The following is a 15,798-nucleotide window of genomic DNA, read 5'->3' on the forward strand; positions in this document are numbered from 1 at the left end:
GGTCCTGAGTTCAGGTCCCAGGAACCACGTGGTCGCTCACAACCATCTATAATGAGATCTGGTGCCCTCTTCTGGCCTGCAGGTGTATGTGCAAGCAGAGCACTGTATACATAATAATAAATTTTAAAAAATTCTTTAAAAAAAAAAGAAAAAGAAAAAGCTTTTCCTGAATATGGTTTTTCAGGTGTATCTGCTCTATCCTGTCTCCCACCCACAGGAAAACTAAGTCCGCAGCAATGTCGCAGGAGTCTGCCCACCGGCCTCCACCCACTCACGCGCCACGTGCCCAGTTTCTACACCACTTGAGAAAGGGCACTGAAAATGGACACATATGCTCTCTGGCATGGAGTTCTCTGATGCACCACAAAAACATCTTTAAATGTAAGAAGTGTTTTAAAATCAGTTGTAAAGAGGCAAGTTCCCCTCGGAGGGACAAGCACGGTGATGCTCTAACTCAATACAAGCGCCTATGCTCCAGCTCCTCCCAGTGTCACCTCTAAGGAAACACAGAGAAGACCATCAAAGAGTGCAACACAAGGAAGGTGCTGCTGCCATTCTTGCAGATCCCCACTCAAGAGCTGTCATTATAAATGGACCAAATCCACCTGCCTCTCCAGGGCAGCAAGGTTATTTACAGCCACCAGCTGGGAATGTGAATTTCCCAGAGCAATAACAGGAACAAGAAAAACAGAGTCAGACAGTGCATAAGCTACAATGAAAAACCCGAATAAAGAATTTAATTCAATGCATTAAATAGTGAAGAGTTCTAACACATATAAAGAAAGTGACTAATTTTTAAATAATCAGAAGGAATGAATACTTTCACTAGGGAAATAAGAGCCCAGACCACTAACAGGCAAAGTCACAACTGGCCTGTGTGATACAGCATGTTCAAACCCAGTACTGAAAACAAAATGTGATTCTCTCCTCATCCGAGATTCCAATAAGGATACTATACTCCTCAGATAGCAGCACGCACGAGTATACTTCATTTGCAACACAGAAGAGTTTAGAAAATCTCAAGCTAAGACACCTGGAGTACAGAAAACAAAGAACATTTGATAAAGTAACTTCATAGACAGTGGTGTAAATCACAGCAAGTGCTGCTAGACAAGTGGAAGGAAAGGCCAGAAGAAAAGCTGCCCTCAACCAAAAGCTGCACAGCTTTGCCATACAACAACTACTAAAGTCCATCTCACTGAAGGCACACCTGTCATCTGAGCGGCTGGGAGGCCAAGGTAGCAGGAGCAGGCATGCTGCCAGTCTGGGCTACATGGCAAAGTCTCATCTTAAAAGCATTTTACAAATAATATTCACCAAAAATTTTAATAGTTCCCTTTGTATACTTAATTTGGGACAAATCAGTTGTTCTCCACACTTAAAAAGTGAGCATAACTGTAATTGTCACTGTCGTCATCAGGGAAAAATACACTATTGATAACTTTCAGGAAACTGAGCTCAAAGACAATGTCCACCCAAATACAAGCTGAGGTACGGAGGCTGCCCTCCACTTCCAATCCATGTAAAAAGCAGTTAAGTTCAAATGGTAATGAAAAATTTGGACTTGGCACGTTTTCAGTTCTTAAAAACTGTTTTTAAGCCAGGTACACATCACATGCCCATAATCCTCAGGAGGCAGAGGCAGGCAGATCTCTGAGTTTGAGGTCAGCCTAGTCTACAGAGTAAGTTCCAGGACAGCCCAGGTTACACAGAGAAACCCTATCTTGGGGGGAAAAAAAGGGGGTGTGCAAATTGGTTTGGTTTGGTTTGGTTTAAGATTTAATTATTATTTATACAGTATTCTGCCCACATGTGTGCCTGCCCGCCACAAGAAAGCAGTGGATCTCATTACAGATGGTCGAGAGCCACCATGTGGTTGCTGGGAATTGAACTCTGGACATGCGGAAGAGCAGACAGTGCTCTTAACTTTTTAAAAAACATTTATTTATTATGTACAGTGTTCTGCCTGCATGTACACCTGCACGCCAGAAGAGGGCACCAGATCTCATTATAGATGGTTGGGAGCCACCAGGTGGTTGCTGAGAATTGAACTCAGAACCTCCAGAAGAGCAGCCAGTGCTCTTTAACCACTGAGCCATCTTTCTGGCCCCTGGAAAGGAGCAAGTTTTTAACTTGAAAAAAGGAATCTGGAATATACTAAGACCTGTTAACACAGTTTTTCTAGTTGTACTGGTGACATTTCAATCTCCACTTTCACTCAAGAGACATATATCTTATGGAACAGTAAGTTAAGACCTAAATTTCTACAGGGTGGACTCATACTAAAGGAGAAGTAGGATGGTTTTCAGCATTCTATTTTTAGTTGGCTTAGTTTCTAATTTTACTCCCTATTTTTCTAGCACTGACAGAGGAAAATGCTCCCTTAGATTTAGGAGGCACTGAAACATCACCTTAGGAGACTGGAATGGAAGATAACAGGGCAGTTATCAAAACAGTCTCACTAACAAGCTGATGCACAGCCTAGGTTTCACATGTGCACTTTTATATTTGGTCAGATAGTCTTCAGTGATTTTAGCAGATATCCTGTAAAATGCTACAATCAAGATGTAAACACACACACACATGAGGCAGGAACAAGGACACAGACCGTGAGTGTGGCTGATGGAGATGCTCATCTGATGGAAGGCGCTCACGCACCTGCTCACTCTCTGTCTCTGGTGTAGTGCTGGAACAGCAGTCCTGTGATAAATATGGGACATCTGGCAGACCCTGATATTTAAATCTAACTTCCTTCTGTGGCAGAACTTCATGTAAGATCTATAGTTAAATTTCCTATTTCAAATGCAATTATTAAAAAGTAATTCTGATGTCAAACCATGTTCAGTTGCTTTAAAAATAATATTAAGATAAATTTTATTGGCAACAGACCTTCCAGATTTCATTTAAAATCTGCCTCAGTTATTATATTAATATTAACTGCTATTTGCATATAATTAGTCAGTCTACCATTTACACCAGAGAAGAAAAACTACTCAGAGGTTTCTTTATGCTCAAAGTAATCTTGGGGTCACCAAGAAAGACAGTCACATCCAGGTAGCTGACCCTCCTAATATGTAATTCTTCAAGTGCTCCACAGATGCACAAAAGGGACCTTTTAATATTTCATGCCAGGAAGTCCAAAATAATTGATATTCTATGACACTCTGTGTACATTTGATAGCTGTATGCTAACTACCAGTTCATGCTATAGTTCAAATCCCAAACACACAAAAATAGCACATCGGTTGTTAAACAACTAAGGCAGTTGTTTGCCACTGTGTGCACTGCAGTTTCACCAAGTTACTAGCAATTTTAGGACAGTTACAGAAGAGATGAGTAAGGAACTGAAGGATCTCAGAACTGGGTCAAGCCAGATGTCTTGCAAGTTTATTCCTAGGCCAGTAATTTTATGACAGCAGGCAAGAAAGAAGAGAAAATAACTGCTGGCTCTCTATTAGTCACACATACTAATCTATCAGTGAAAAGAAATTTATATCACGGACCTACACTTAACGCAAACAGGCAAGTTTGAAAACAACTGAGAATTACTGCACACAACTTAGAAAACAGATGCTCTTCACACATTCCTTCCCAATCCTGCTGATCTACACTTTAATGTAATGACCTCTAAACAGCCTTAGAAAAATTATCTTTAAACAGCTCTTGAGCTGTTTTTATTGGAGTACAGTACTTTTATTAAGACTATAATCATCAAGTGCTATACTACGTTATCAATTTACTTGAAAACAAGTTATTAGGAGTTACTCAAAAACTAGCACATGTGGGCTGGGTGTGGTGGCGCATGCCTTTAATCCCAGCACTTGGGAGGCAGATGGACTGTTGTGAGTTCGAGGCGAGCCTGATCCACAAAGTGAGTCTAGGATAGCAAAGGCTACACAGAAAAACCCTGCCTCGAAAAACAAAAAACAAAAAACAACAACAACAAAAATCTAGGACACATTGGAGGTCACAAGGACGAAATCCTTAGTCTCATGCATGAGAAAGGCGTGGTCCACTGTTCAGTGGGATGCTCTCCCCTTCTCTCTCTCTCCTGACAGCTCTGGGTGCGTTACCCAGGTTGCTCTGGAACTCCTCAGGCCAGGTGACCCTCTCAACTCTGCCTGCCAGGAAGTGTAATTACAGGCATGCGCATCCCACCCTGGCCGCAGTCTTCTTACAGTATACTCGATGGGGAGTTACATACATATTCATGGATGTCTCCTTTCCTCCAAAGCACCCAGCACGTTTATAACTAGGTAGTTACAGTCAATTACTGCCCTGTGACTAATGATTACTTCCTCTACTTGACTTTTCCAAGAACCCAAGCTTTCACTGTAAGCATTGACCAGCAAATGCTCAGCAAATGCTCACTGACAGATGAAAAAGAAGGTAGTAAACATAGGCGTATGTGCTCTGACAACCACAGTGAAGGTTTAGGCAAAGTCACAAAAATGTGTAGAGTAACACATCTTTTTTTATAAAAGGAAATTTTAAAATATTAATTTTAATATAATTCTTCATGTCTGTAAAATTTATCTTAAGAGCTTAAACATACAAACAACAAAGCCTACAAAATCCTTGTGGAAAATTCCGTAAGTATATTAAACTCTGAAGACGGAAGCAGTATGGAGAAGAAGCCCTCTGAGCTACAGCACGTGCCACTGATCTGGGGAGAGTTACCATTCACTGATATTTGGTAACTACCACAAACATTTTCTCCCCCAGGGCCTACAGGTCAGAAAGAGGTGTAAAACTGAGTGAGATGCTTTTCAAAGACAGCTCTGGAGAAATGGGTGTATGCATGAAAGATAAAAATAGCAATGGTAACCCTACAGACATACAAAGGCCACAGGCACCAAAGAGCTTATGGAAAGGGGCTACCAAGTTACAGCATTTTCCCTGTTTTTAAGTAAGCCTCTCCAAGCAGCAGTGGATGCTCTTAATTTCACATGAGCAAAAGCAGTAAGTATCTTGGCAGGATGGGAGAGTCAAGAGTCACACAAATGCTTGGCAAGTGCTCTGCTAATGAGCTCTAGCCCCAGACCCTTTTCTAAGTTCCATTTCGAGGCAAGGTCTCTTTAGGTTGCCCAGGCTGGCCTTTCCTGCCTCAGCCTCCTGAGTGTCAGTGATCACAGGCCTGCATCACCAGGCCTAGTAGTTGTTCATTTAGAGACAGGATCTTTCTACATAGTCCTGGCTATCCTAGTAAGTACCCCACTCTGTAGACCAGGCTGGCCTCGCTGAGATCCGACTGCCTTTGCCTCCCAAGTGCTGGGATTAAAGGTCCGTCCTACCACACCTGGCCAGAATTTTCCCCCCATCTTTCATATAGCATTAAGAAAACAGCAGAACCCACAGTTTCTGGAGAGAAGCTGTTGTTGTCAAGCTTACCTGTTGACTGGCTGCTGCCATCAAACAGGTCAACAAGGTCCCCCGATGACTTGCTGCTCGGCACTGATGGCTGAAACAGTGGGAACAGTGAGCAAGCTTACAGACCTCCAGTGTCAACCCCCAAGTCTGACCGAAATCCTGTAATCATCTAAACAAGGCTCTTCAGATTTCTAAAAGAAGTAACCGGCCTTGAATCCTCATAGAGAGGGGCAAGCATCAAATCACTGTCTGTATAATAAGCACCATGACATCAGAACAGTTAAGTCTTTTCCCCCCTAAATATGCTTTTCTTCCCAGTCTTATAAAATTTTACTAAGGAAACATATATGTGTGTTTGTCTATATACACACGAGAGCAGGCGGCACGGAGTTCAGAAAAGGGCATCAGATCTCCAGGAGGTGGAGTAGTTATAGGTGGCTGTGAGCTGCCTGACAGGGGCCAGCAAAAGCAGTGCATCGTTTCTTTAGCATCTGCAAACATCATCTTGCTATGTAGCCCAGGGTGGTCTTGAACTCACTCCCACTGCCTTAGTTTCTCAAGTGCTGGAATTATAGGCATGCATGACCAAACCAAGTTCTAACATCTGAATTTTCTTCCAACTCACTTCTCTTCACACTATTTCAATCTGGAAAACACTGTACTTCACATGAACCACGTTTCAGCGTCAGCCTGCTCTTTATCCTTTCTTCAAACTTTCAAATATGTCCAAGGTTTCCCTAGTGAATGTGGTCAAGATTAGTGATGCTGGTGCTGTGAGAAGGGGCAGACGGGCTACACTGGGATTCACAACCTTCCCTGTGAGTGAGTGCCATTTGTACATCACAAGAAAGCACATTAGACAGTCAGTCAGCACTGGGCTAAGGCTTCTTACTCCAAAGAGATCTCTTGTTATTAATGACTGAGTAAAGCACGTCAGATGACCTATAACTGATACGGCTGATTAAAAGGCCGAAGCTCACTAAGGCAGGAATTCTGACACAGTTTACGAGAATAAGGCAAACATGCCGTGTAGATCCGTGTTGTCCTCACCTTTGCTGCTGACTGAGGCGTGTGGGTTGAAGCGTTCTGATCTGGGCTGGCTTTGTCCCCTGTGTAATGTGCTGCTGCTCCGAGATCAATAGTTTTGGAAGGGTTTGCTGTGCGCTTGTGCCGGGTTGTGGTGGTCTCCGTGGCCTGTGTGATGTGGATATGCTTAGTCGTCACCGTTTCCTCTTCATCTTTGAATTCACCTTTGGGAGATCTGCCTCTTCTTGCTTTCTTTTCCTCATCGCTGTCGCTAAAAGATATTAAAAATGAAACAACGTAATAAGGCTTGGAATACTGTAAGAAGGAGTCCTTAGTGATTTGAGTCAAAGAATTTCAAATGCGCTAACTCTAAAATTCTACACTTGGACTGTTAGATCAACACAGTATTATTTAGGCTGCTGAATAATGATGTGTGTGTGTCAGGAAGAGGGAGTGTGCAAAATTCCCCAGTGAAGTCTAAAACACCCCCACAAAGGGGGAGAGGGAACATGTAAAAATGTGCCTGAGCAAAAAAAAAAAAAAAAAAAAAAAAAAAAGGCCTAAAATACCTCAGTGTTCATTACAGATTTAAGCATTACTGGTAGATAAAATAGCAGTGTGATGTCAGAACCAGCTGCTGGACTCCTGCACTGGCTCTGAGCAAACTGTGCAAAGTCTACACTTCCGTTACTGCTCTCTCCTTAACATTATTACTGACTTTCTTAAAGACAGAGTGTCATGTGGCCCTGGCTGGCTTCTATCCCACCGTACAGCCAAAGATGGCCTTGACCCTCTGAGCTTTCTGCTTCCATCCACCCAAAGGCTGGGTGGAGGCTCTGATGCCATACCAAGCTTTTACAGCTCCATTTAAAGAACTATGTTATGATTCTCATGCACCAATCCAAGGAAGCCCAACACCTGGTTGGAAGGTCAGCAGCTTAAGGTCACCCTTGGCTACACAATGGGCTGGACGCCAGCCTGAGCTACCAGAGACTGCCTCGGAGGAAAGGAAACAACAAAGCTAAACAGTAAAACTTCAATGGTCAGCTTAAAACTGCATGTTGTGTCATGTGTCACCTAAAATGAGCACAAATATGACGCTATCTTTCTTATAATTGTGCTCCATTTTGCTACTCTGTTACATCAAACAAGACCTAAGTGTCAACTGAGCTTTCCAGAAACTTAGCTATATTTAAATATTTCTGAAACAATTATTTTACTCATGTTAATACTGCAAGTCAACGAATCAAAGCCTCCACAAAAGCAAACTCCCAGGAAGCCGGAAACCAGGGCAGGGAATGAAAAGTCTAATCTCTAACATCCAGTCACTAAGTTTTTGTCTGAGTGCAGGAAGGAGAGAGGGAGAGGAGAGGAAGTGGGGAGTAACAGGAAGGGGAGAAGGGGAGGAAAAGAGCCACGGACAAGAACTTCAAATATGTCCTATTACCTACATTACTTAACTGTAGAGTAGGCTGGTTAATTTATAAATATCCTGGAGCAAAATGCTTGAATTTTCCCCTGAATTATGACTATTACTGATGAAATATAACTCTAATCTAAAGCGACCTCCACTGAAACACAAGTCAGTTTGGGACTTGTATAAATTAAGGGCCAAAAGGCACAGCCCATGGGCCAGCAAGAAGGCTGGGGATAAAGCCCTTAGTCTCATGCAACCCTGTATAAAACTCTGAGTCTCACCAACCATCTAAAACGCAGCGTGCACACATCACTGACTGCCATTTGGAACACAGTCCAGACCTTTCATTTGAAGTATCTGGATCAAAGGGTAGAAACTCTTAACCCATTCTGCCTCAGTGGCAGTACAAGGAAGAAGACAGAATGACCCAACTGCTCAGCCATCATCAGCACCACCCAGGCCAACAAGGGAGGCAATAAAATAAAATAAAACAGAATAAAATAAAATGCAGAATATAAGGCAGAGAAGAGGCCCAGGGATGGCAGAGCAGAAGGAAGAAAGAAGCAGTGGAGGGCTGCACACTGCTGCATCCTCAAGACCCTAACTCACGCCCACTTCAGAAACAGCAGTGACATACACAACCACAGCCGCTAGGTTTTTCAAGTCAGCCAAAAGCTTTTATACACAGGCACAAGAGTCTGTTTATAAAATTATCAGGGAAGGAGAGTGCTTAGACACTGTCTCTCAAACTTCAGCGTTTACAGTTAACACATATAGGCGTTTGGTGGAACACTCCTAGTACTGACATTACTGTCCCTTCAAAGATCATGTCCTTATTAGTCTTGAGATGGACATTCGAGAGGATTAATGACTCTGGAATGACACTGAAAATACATTGAGAGTAGGTATTTTGAAACTGATTTCAAAGTCTGATTACTATTTTATTGGAACTTCATTTCAATGATACCCTAATTTTGAACTACTTTAAATTTATGGGTAGGAAAAATTTGGGTTTTAGTTAAAAAAAAAAAAATCAAATCCAATTATCAACAAAGAAAACTCGAATAAGCAAAACCTCATTTTACTCAGGTCCACAGTCTGAATGGGCCTCCGTTTTCACTTCTACTGTTTGATGTTAAGTTAAACGTAACTGCCCAATGTCAGAAAATGAAGTTTATAAGCATAGGCCCGCACTACAACTCTAGGTGCCAACTGCACGGGATCCCTCTGATCACGCGGGCAAGGGATGGCAATGCAATGTTGCAGGCAGTTCAATTTCAGCCTTAGCTTTTTCTTATACTTAGCGAAGAGACTTCATTTCCCCTGACATTATTTCAGACCATGGAACCATCTCATGTGCAAATGTAAAATGACAATTACAAATTTTACAGGGGACAAAAAACTTCAGGGCAAGACTGAGATGCCTGAAGAAAAACGAGAAGGAGTCAACATAGACACAGACAGCCTGGAAGAAGTTAACACTGACAGCACTTATGGCTGACTTAATATCATGAATGGCTCCACATTTTTTATTTTTATATTTTGTGCACAGGGCATTTTCAGGGAAGTGACATTACTCAGGAAATGCTACTGGAAAATACTGCACATTCACCAAGCTGTACAGAGCCGTTCAACATGGAAACCTCCAATATAAATTGCACTGTAGCTAACAGCATACCAATACTGGGTTTTCAGGTAAGAAATGTGACAAATTAACACAATTATCTTGAAAGCTGGAGAAAGGAGAAGGGTATGTAGCACCTTCTGTACTCTATGACTACATTTTTTGTCATTAAGACTCCTTTAGCAAGGTATGTTTTTAAAAAGCTAACCTCCAGATAATATCAATACCTCAAAATTAAACCAAACCAAACAGCTGCATAAAGCCCGCACCCCTCAGCGAGCGGTGGAGAAGGCGGCAGACCTGCACCTTTCTGGAGAGTCCTCCCGGTCTTTCCTCCGAAACTTGCTGATGGTGTCGTCAATTGTGCTTCCGATCTTATCGCTCAGCTCACCTAACTTATCACTGAATGGAAAAGCGCTCTTGTTTTTATCCCACTCTTCATCCCATTTGGATTTGGGCTCAGGATCATATCTTTCATCTGTGTAAATAATGAAGAAAGAAACAACTGAGGATATTAAATTTGGAAGGTTCTACAGAGGTTCTTCCTTCTGCAGACTTTATCATAAAAACATTATTTTTAAGGGAAACAGAAATCTGCCTCAGTGCTCCGCAAGCACAGGATGGCACAGCCCATGCCAATCACTGTGTTAGGAATGCAGATTCAAAAGCGTTTCAAACTTTACAGGCTTGATGGGCAGTGGCAGCCATGAGGCCCCTGAACACGAGCTGTTTTAGAGGAGTGGAAACACAAAATGCACACTCCACAAACAAGATGAATGAGTTTTCAAAGCCATTTAATGAATTCTATTTCTTGTCTCAATGGTTCATTTTTAGAAAAATATGAGTCAACAACAATATTTTAAAAACTAGAAAGTAAAGCTAGCTGTTGTGGCACATGCCTGTGGTCCCCACATTCAGGACACAGACGCAAAGTGAATGTAAGCTCTACAACAGCCCAGCTCCAGCATAACAGAATAGGCTTCCAACAAACAAAGAAGGGCAAGGAAAGGCGTGGGACGGGGTGGGGCAGGGCGGGGCGGGAAGAAGGGAGAGGGAGCAGGAATGTGGCTGGAGGAATGAACGCACACATACAAAGCTAGCAAGGCAGATGGCAAGAAGCTGTACTCTAAAGTACTCCTGCGTGATTTTTTTTGAGACCAAGAGTCCAAGGCCATCCGTGTAATACAACAGTGAGATTGCCATCTCAAAAACAGGGGAGGGAGGAAAGGAGGGAGGGTGGAGAGACAGACTTCCTAACTGACTGAGCAACAACTAACTTCCTTCCTTAAAGGGACTCTAGTCTGACTTCCATGACCCAATTAGCTGAAAGGATCCCCCTTTTAGTACCAAACTACAAACACTGTAAGAGAATCGAGTCTGAGGCACGGGGAAGAACTCTGTAATTTTATGGAAGGGTTCAAACTCCCCACACCTGCACACTCCACAGCTACGAGTGTGCTAGGAAACATATCCCGAGAGTCTGGAGGGAAGATAAGACTGGCAATGAAAAGCCCAGCGCCACTGTCTGTGCTGGTGCTTGTCGGGAGCTCAGTGACGAGGTATATTTATGGACACAAACAGAAACTTCCTACTTCCATCTCCAAATGTTACTTAAAAAACAAAACTAGGATGTAGAGAAATCATGTGAGGGCTGAAAAGCGCTGGGAAGAGACAAGAAAGGGCACCGAGAAACCAACCAGCCAAAGGGAACCGTGAGCCCTGTTGACAGGGCATAGGTAACGGCATAGGTGGCCTTTGGGAAAGTTCTTAAACATATCTTGCTGAACTGCCTGCTGGAACCTCAAGGTTAAACTTTACAGTAAGAGCTTAAGGAGTTTTAAATGTGTAGAAGCCAGGAACACAGTTCAGAGAGAAGATCCAGGTCACAGGAAGCCCAGCAGTCAAACCCAAATTCTACAGAATGGATGGATGGATGGATGAAGGTCATCATCTTATGTCAGAAGTGAAACCACAGAAAACAGCCAAAGCTGCTCAAAGTTGAAAAATCATCATTAAAAAACTAACAAAGATTGTTAATGGAAACACAGGCTACTCGACTCCACCCTCACACAGAAGCTGAGCCAGCCGAGTTAGACTGCATTGGGAAACCCACTCTACTTTCTGAAGTCATCAGACACAATTACATGCTGCACTGGTAACAGAATGGGACACAAGCATGTGGAGGGAGGAAGAAAGCTGCAAGCAGCAACTTAGCGATGTAGAAAAAGACAAAGAACAAAATGGCTACTTAGACATACGATCCCTCAGAGAAGCCACTCTGAAACTTAAATGGTCACTAGAAGAGGCACTCTCTTGATTAACTCACGGGCTGGCCTTTATGTGACGTATAACACAAGAAAGAGTGTCTGCTGCTGTTAGAAACTGTGGATACTAATTCAATGCAGCATTTTCTCTGAGAGCAGGCAAGCAGAGGAATAAAAGAGTGAAGCTATTTTACAGACCATCACAAAATGACAGTTTTGTTTTGTTTCTTTTGAGACAAGGTGTCACTACATCTCCCTCGCTGGCTTGGAACTCCATATGTCAACCGAGCTGGCTTAGAGACCTCCTCGTCTAGTGTGCATTACTGCGCTGGGCGGTAGGAACTTTTTCTTTTTAAACCATATCCATTAAAACATCTACAGCCTCAACAGAATCCAAATGTAAGTCAGATGCAGGTGTAGGAACCAGAGAGGCTCACTAGTGAGCGTTAATGCTATAGGGCTGGCCTGCACATCCATACACTGGCCAGGCACTGTCACAGCTCACAGAGGATAGGACAGACCCAAGAGACACACTACCAAAAAGAACTTTTAGTTTGTGTGTTTCAAGTACCCAACGTACAACTTTTACATTAAGAATAAACATTAGAAACAAGTCAAGTTCAAGCTGCCTTCTGGCAGGGAGAGGTGGGGTGAACAGAGAGAGAGAAGCTGGGTCTTGCTGTGTGGCCAGGACTCGTCTCAAACTTACTAGCCGCTCCAGCCTCCCAAGTGACCGCGCTACCACATCTGGCTTTGAACTGCTCTCTACTGTGCCATGAACAACAGACTCACAGGCAGAGCTGTGACAGTCGGCCATCTTTCCCTGGGCTATGTGTTGCTTCATTCAGGGAAGGGAACAGAGGCGTCATGGACTTACAGGAGCTTACCTGTTTGGAACCACAGATAAACTGGCTTGCTGGAAACTATTACAGGTTCCTTCTGTAAGAACCTAACCCTAAGAGCAGAGTGTGCACCCTCTTTGTCCTCTGATCATCTAACTAGCCAGAATGGGGGGCTAGAACCCTATTTTTGGATCTACAACAGAAATAGAAAGATTTCAAAGGTCTGGGCAAGCAGGAGTCAAAATGATATTATGTATATTTTAGAATTCTGTGTATTCCTGGAAAAAATCCAGCATTTTGTCTTTTGCTATTTCAGTGACTCTTATAATCCACCCAAGCGGAGGCCCGGGTGGCTGCGGCTGGCCCCGATACTCACTGTATCTGAATCCGCCAACGCTGTCTGAGGAGACCCCAACATACTTGTCTTTGTTCTTCTTTGCTTTCTTCCGCTCTTCTCGAAGCCTGTCATCATCCTGTGCAAACTCGACCAGCTCCTTTACTTTCTGCCGAATGTTTATACCTTGATCCTTGCCGTGCTCATCTTGAGGACAGTAAAGGAGAAAGCAACTGTAAGAACCCTCTTAGTGTGCACCAAACTCTTTCAGGAAAGAGTAGAAATGAAAACACCTACAAAAATACTTTCATAGTTTAAAGTTTTTAAGGAGGCAGATTATGGCATTAAACTCTAACTTGACCCAGTAGTAACTAGACAAGATCAAGCCATGATCTATTATCGAAGGGATTACACACGCTGACTACAGAACGCATGCCGCTGCACACGCTTTCTACTGCCTTTTAACCAATCACAATGAACCACTCACTTTTAACATTCTGATGGTCTCAAAGCACCCCAAGTATCTGGATTCCCCCAAGTTTGGGAACACCAATCACTAGGGCTTAGTGCAGATCAACCCTGCCATTCTACAGCAGTCACAAGTAAGGCAGGCTCCAAAATTAACTGCTCACCGCCTCTGCTGCTTTCACATTCAGAACACACTCTGGCCTCGCTGCGCAGTAAATACTATCTGGTGGGAGGGGGCCTGGCTTCAAACAGATGTGTGTGTTTTGGAGCTCTAACCTTCTCTTCCCACATGATTAAAGCTATTCCTTTATGGACACCACAGGGGACCAGTCTCCAGTGCATATTTTAATATAAACCCCAACACTCATGTTGTGTTGGTTCTGTTGTTATTAGCCAGTCCTTTCTGCAAGCTCCTGTCTTCACTAATTAATACTCTAGGGCCCCACGCCTTGGATTCTGCACTCGTCACACAAGCAGCAAGAGTCACATGCTAATTAGAGCAGAGAAGCTTCCAAGCTGGTTCAGGTGACTGACAACTCCAACTACTGTTTTAATTTGCTTATGAGGGTTTTCTATTGCTCACCTACAAAGTGGTAATTTTCCAGGGATCGCAAATCATAAATGTGTTCTCTGGCGCTTGTAACAACTCGCTCCGATCCATTTCTTATGAGGTAAGCTAGGAGCAGCAATGACTGTGGAAATATAAAGCACCAAATGGCTTAATGGAATAAGCTTGGAAGAGCTTTGGTACACAGTTAAACACAAGCACAAAACACCAACATTATTACACAGTGGTGAAAAGGGTGTCCTCCCCTTTCAGTTAAACCAAAATACACAGTTTGAACCTCAACCTCCAGTTCCTCTGATATCCCGAATAGAAAATAATTACAATCTACCTGGGCAGTGGTGACTTTAAATCAAGAGTTTTTAAAAATCAGTAATTCTGGTGTTTAACACTAGGTGTGTGGTTCAAATGAACTGTGGGATTTCAGAGAGGGGCCCAGCACTCAGTGTTGGCATCACAGAGCTGAATCACCAAGAACATGGGCAGAGCCTTCTGTCGGTACAGGGCCCTGCAGCAGTGCCCTCAGATAAACTAATTCTGATGCTAATGAAGCTTCAAAAAAAGTCAACAAAAAAAAAACTTGAGGGTTTCAGACAACTCTGGTAAGGGTATTCACAGATGTGCTAACATATTGGGCTCCTAGCAATGTGCTGGGCCATGCTGGAATTAGGTAGCAGCGGCTCCTGCACAGTTTTGGGCACACAGTAGGACTACTCTTCTTTCTCACTTGAAACTTCACTTTACAAAGATTCCATGTCTGAGGGTCCGTGCAAGGTGCGGAAACCAAGGGTACAAACTTGCATTTACTAGTAACTGAGCTGGGGTCAGGCGGGTGAGACAGGGTCTCATCACGCAGCGTTGGCTGGCCCCTAGCTCACCATCATCCTCCAGCCTCAGACTCCATAGTGCTCAGCCTTAGCTCCATGCCACCATACTCAGATTTCCTAATTTTTTGAAAAAGCACTGCAACAATCTTTAAAAGCTCTCATTTTAGAAAAAACAATTTATAGAAATCCCAGAGAATATTTCACAAAACAAACACAGGAGTTGCCAGACATGGCACGACACACCTTTAATCCAGCACTTGGGAGGCAGATCTCGGAGTTCAAGGCACGGTCTATATACTTAGTTCTAGGTCACCCAGGCCTACATAGAGAGACCTTGGCCCCCAGATTAGATCATGGACTGGGACTGACGAGATGGCTTAGTGGATAAAGTACTCAGCATGCAAACACAGGCACAGAAGCTGGGATCCCCATCGCCCACATAAAAAGCTAGGCAGGCCTGGTTGCTACCTGCAATGCTAGTCTGGGGTGGGGGGTGGGGGATACAGGGGTGGCTGGGAGGGAGGGGGTGGAGCTGGGGGTAGCACGGCAAACTGGCTACACTAGCTGAATCAGAAAGTTCTGAGAGTTCAGTGAGCTTCTGCTCAGAAGCTACTGTGGAATGCCTGAGGAAGACACAGGAGGCCTGCAGCCGGTTAGAATGAATTCAGTTTGGCACACGAGGAGCAGGAAAATATGATGGAAGAGAAAGACCACTGTCCTGTTTTAGAAATACAGAATTAAAACTAACCAAAATGAATCTGAGGAAAAGTACATGCGCAGACGAGACTGCCAGGAGTCTGTATATCTCAGTCCCAACTGGTATACTTCTCAGAACTGAGTACTTTCATACAACATAAATTAAACAGTTTTATACAGAGGTGACTCACAGGAGACTGGTTTTTATCTCAAATGCTCATGTAGTAAACATGCATATGACTAGAGATTTAATACTCAAAACACCCAAGTAGATTTACTAGGGACAATTTAAACACTAATAAATTTAAGAGAACACAAGCCTGCAAACACTTTGTAGTATGAAGAGCTGCTCGTGATTAGAAGAC

The 15,798-nt window shown here is 43.3% G+C and overlaps 1 protein-coding gene across 6 annotated transcripts in view; it reads right to left on the reverse strand.

Annotated features, from left to right (window-relative positions):
• The window catches only part of CLINT1 (clathrin interactor 1), a 77,171-nt gene that overhangs the window by 10,626 nt on the left and 50,747 nt on the right, over positions 1-15,798 (reverse strand). For 4 of the 6 annotated variants that reach the window (XM_084763976.1, XM_084763974.1, XM_084763972.1 and 1 more), the window contains exons 4-8: positions 13,929-14,037; positions 12,920-13,084; positions 9,738-9,915; positions 6,421-6,667; positions 5,392-5,461 (exon numbers count right to left, since the gene is read on the reverse strand). In XM_084763976.1, coding sequence (XP_084620102.1) covers positions 5,392-5,461; positions 6,421-6,667; positions 9,738-9,915; positions 12,920-13,084; positions 13,929-14,037 — 769 coding nt within the window. The remainder of the gene's footprint in view (positions 1-5,391; positions 5,462-6,420; positions 6,668-9,737; positions 9,916-12,919; positions 13,085-13,928; positions 14,038-15,798) is intronic. The other 2 variants (XM_084763973.1, XM_084763977.1) reach the window with 1 other exon arrangement.

This window comes from Acomys minous (genome assembly GCF_964271855.1).
Source record: "Acomys minous genome assembly, chromosome: 16".
NCBI lineage: Eukaryota > Metazoa > Chordata > Mammalia > Rodentia > Muridae > Acomys > Acomys minous.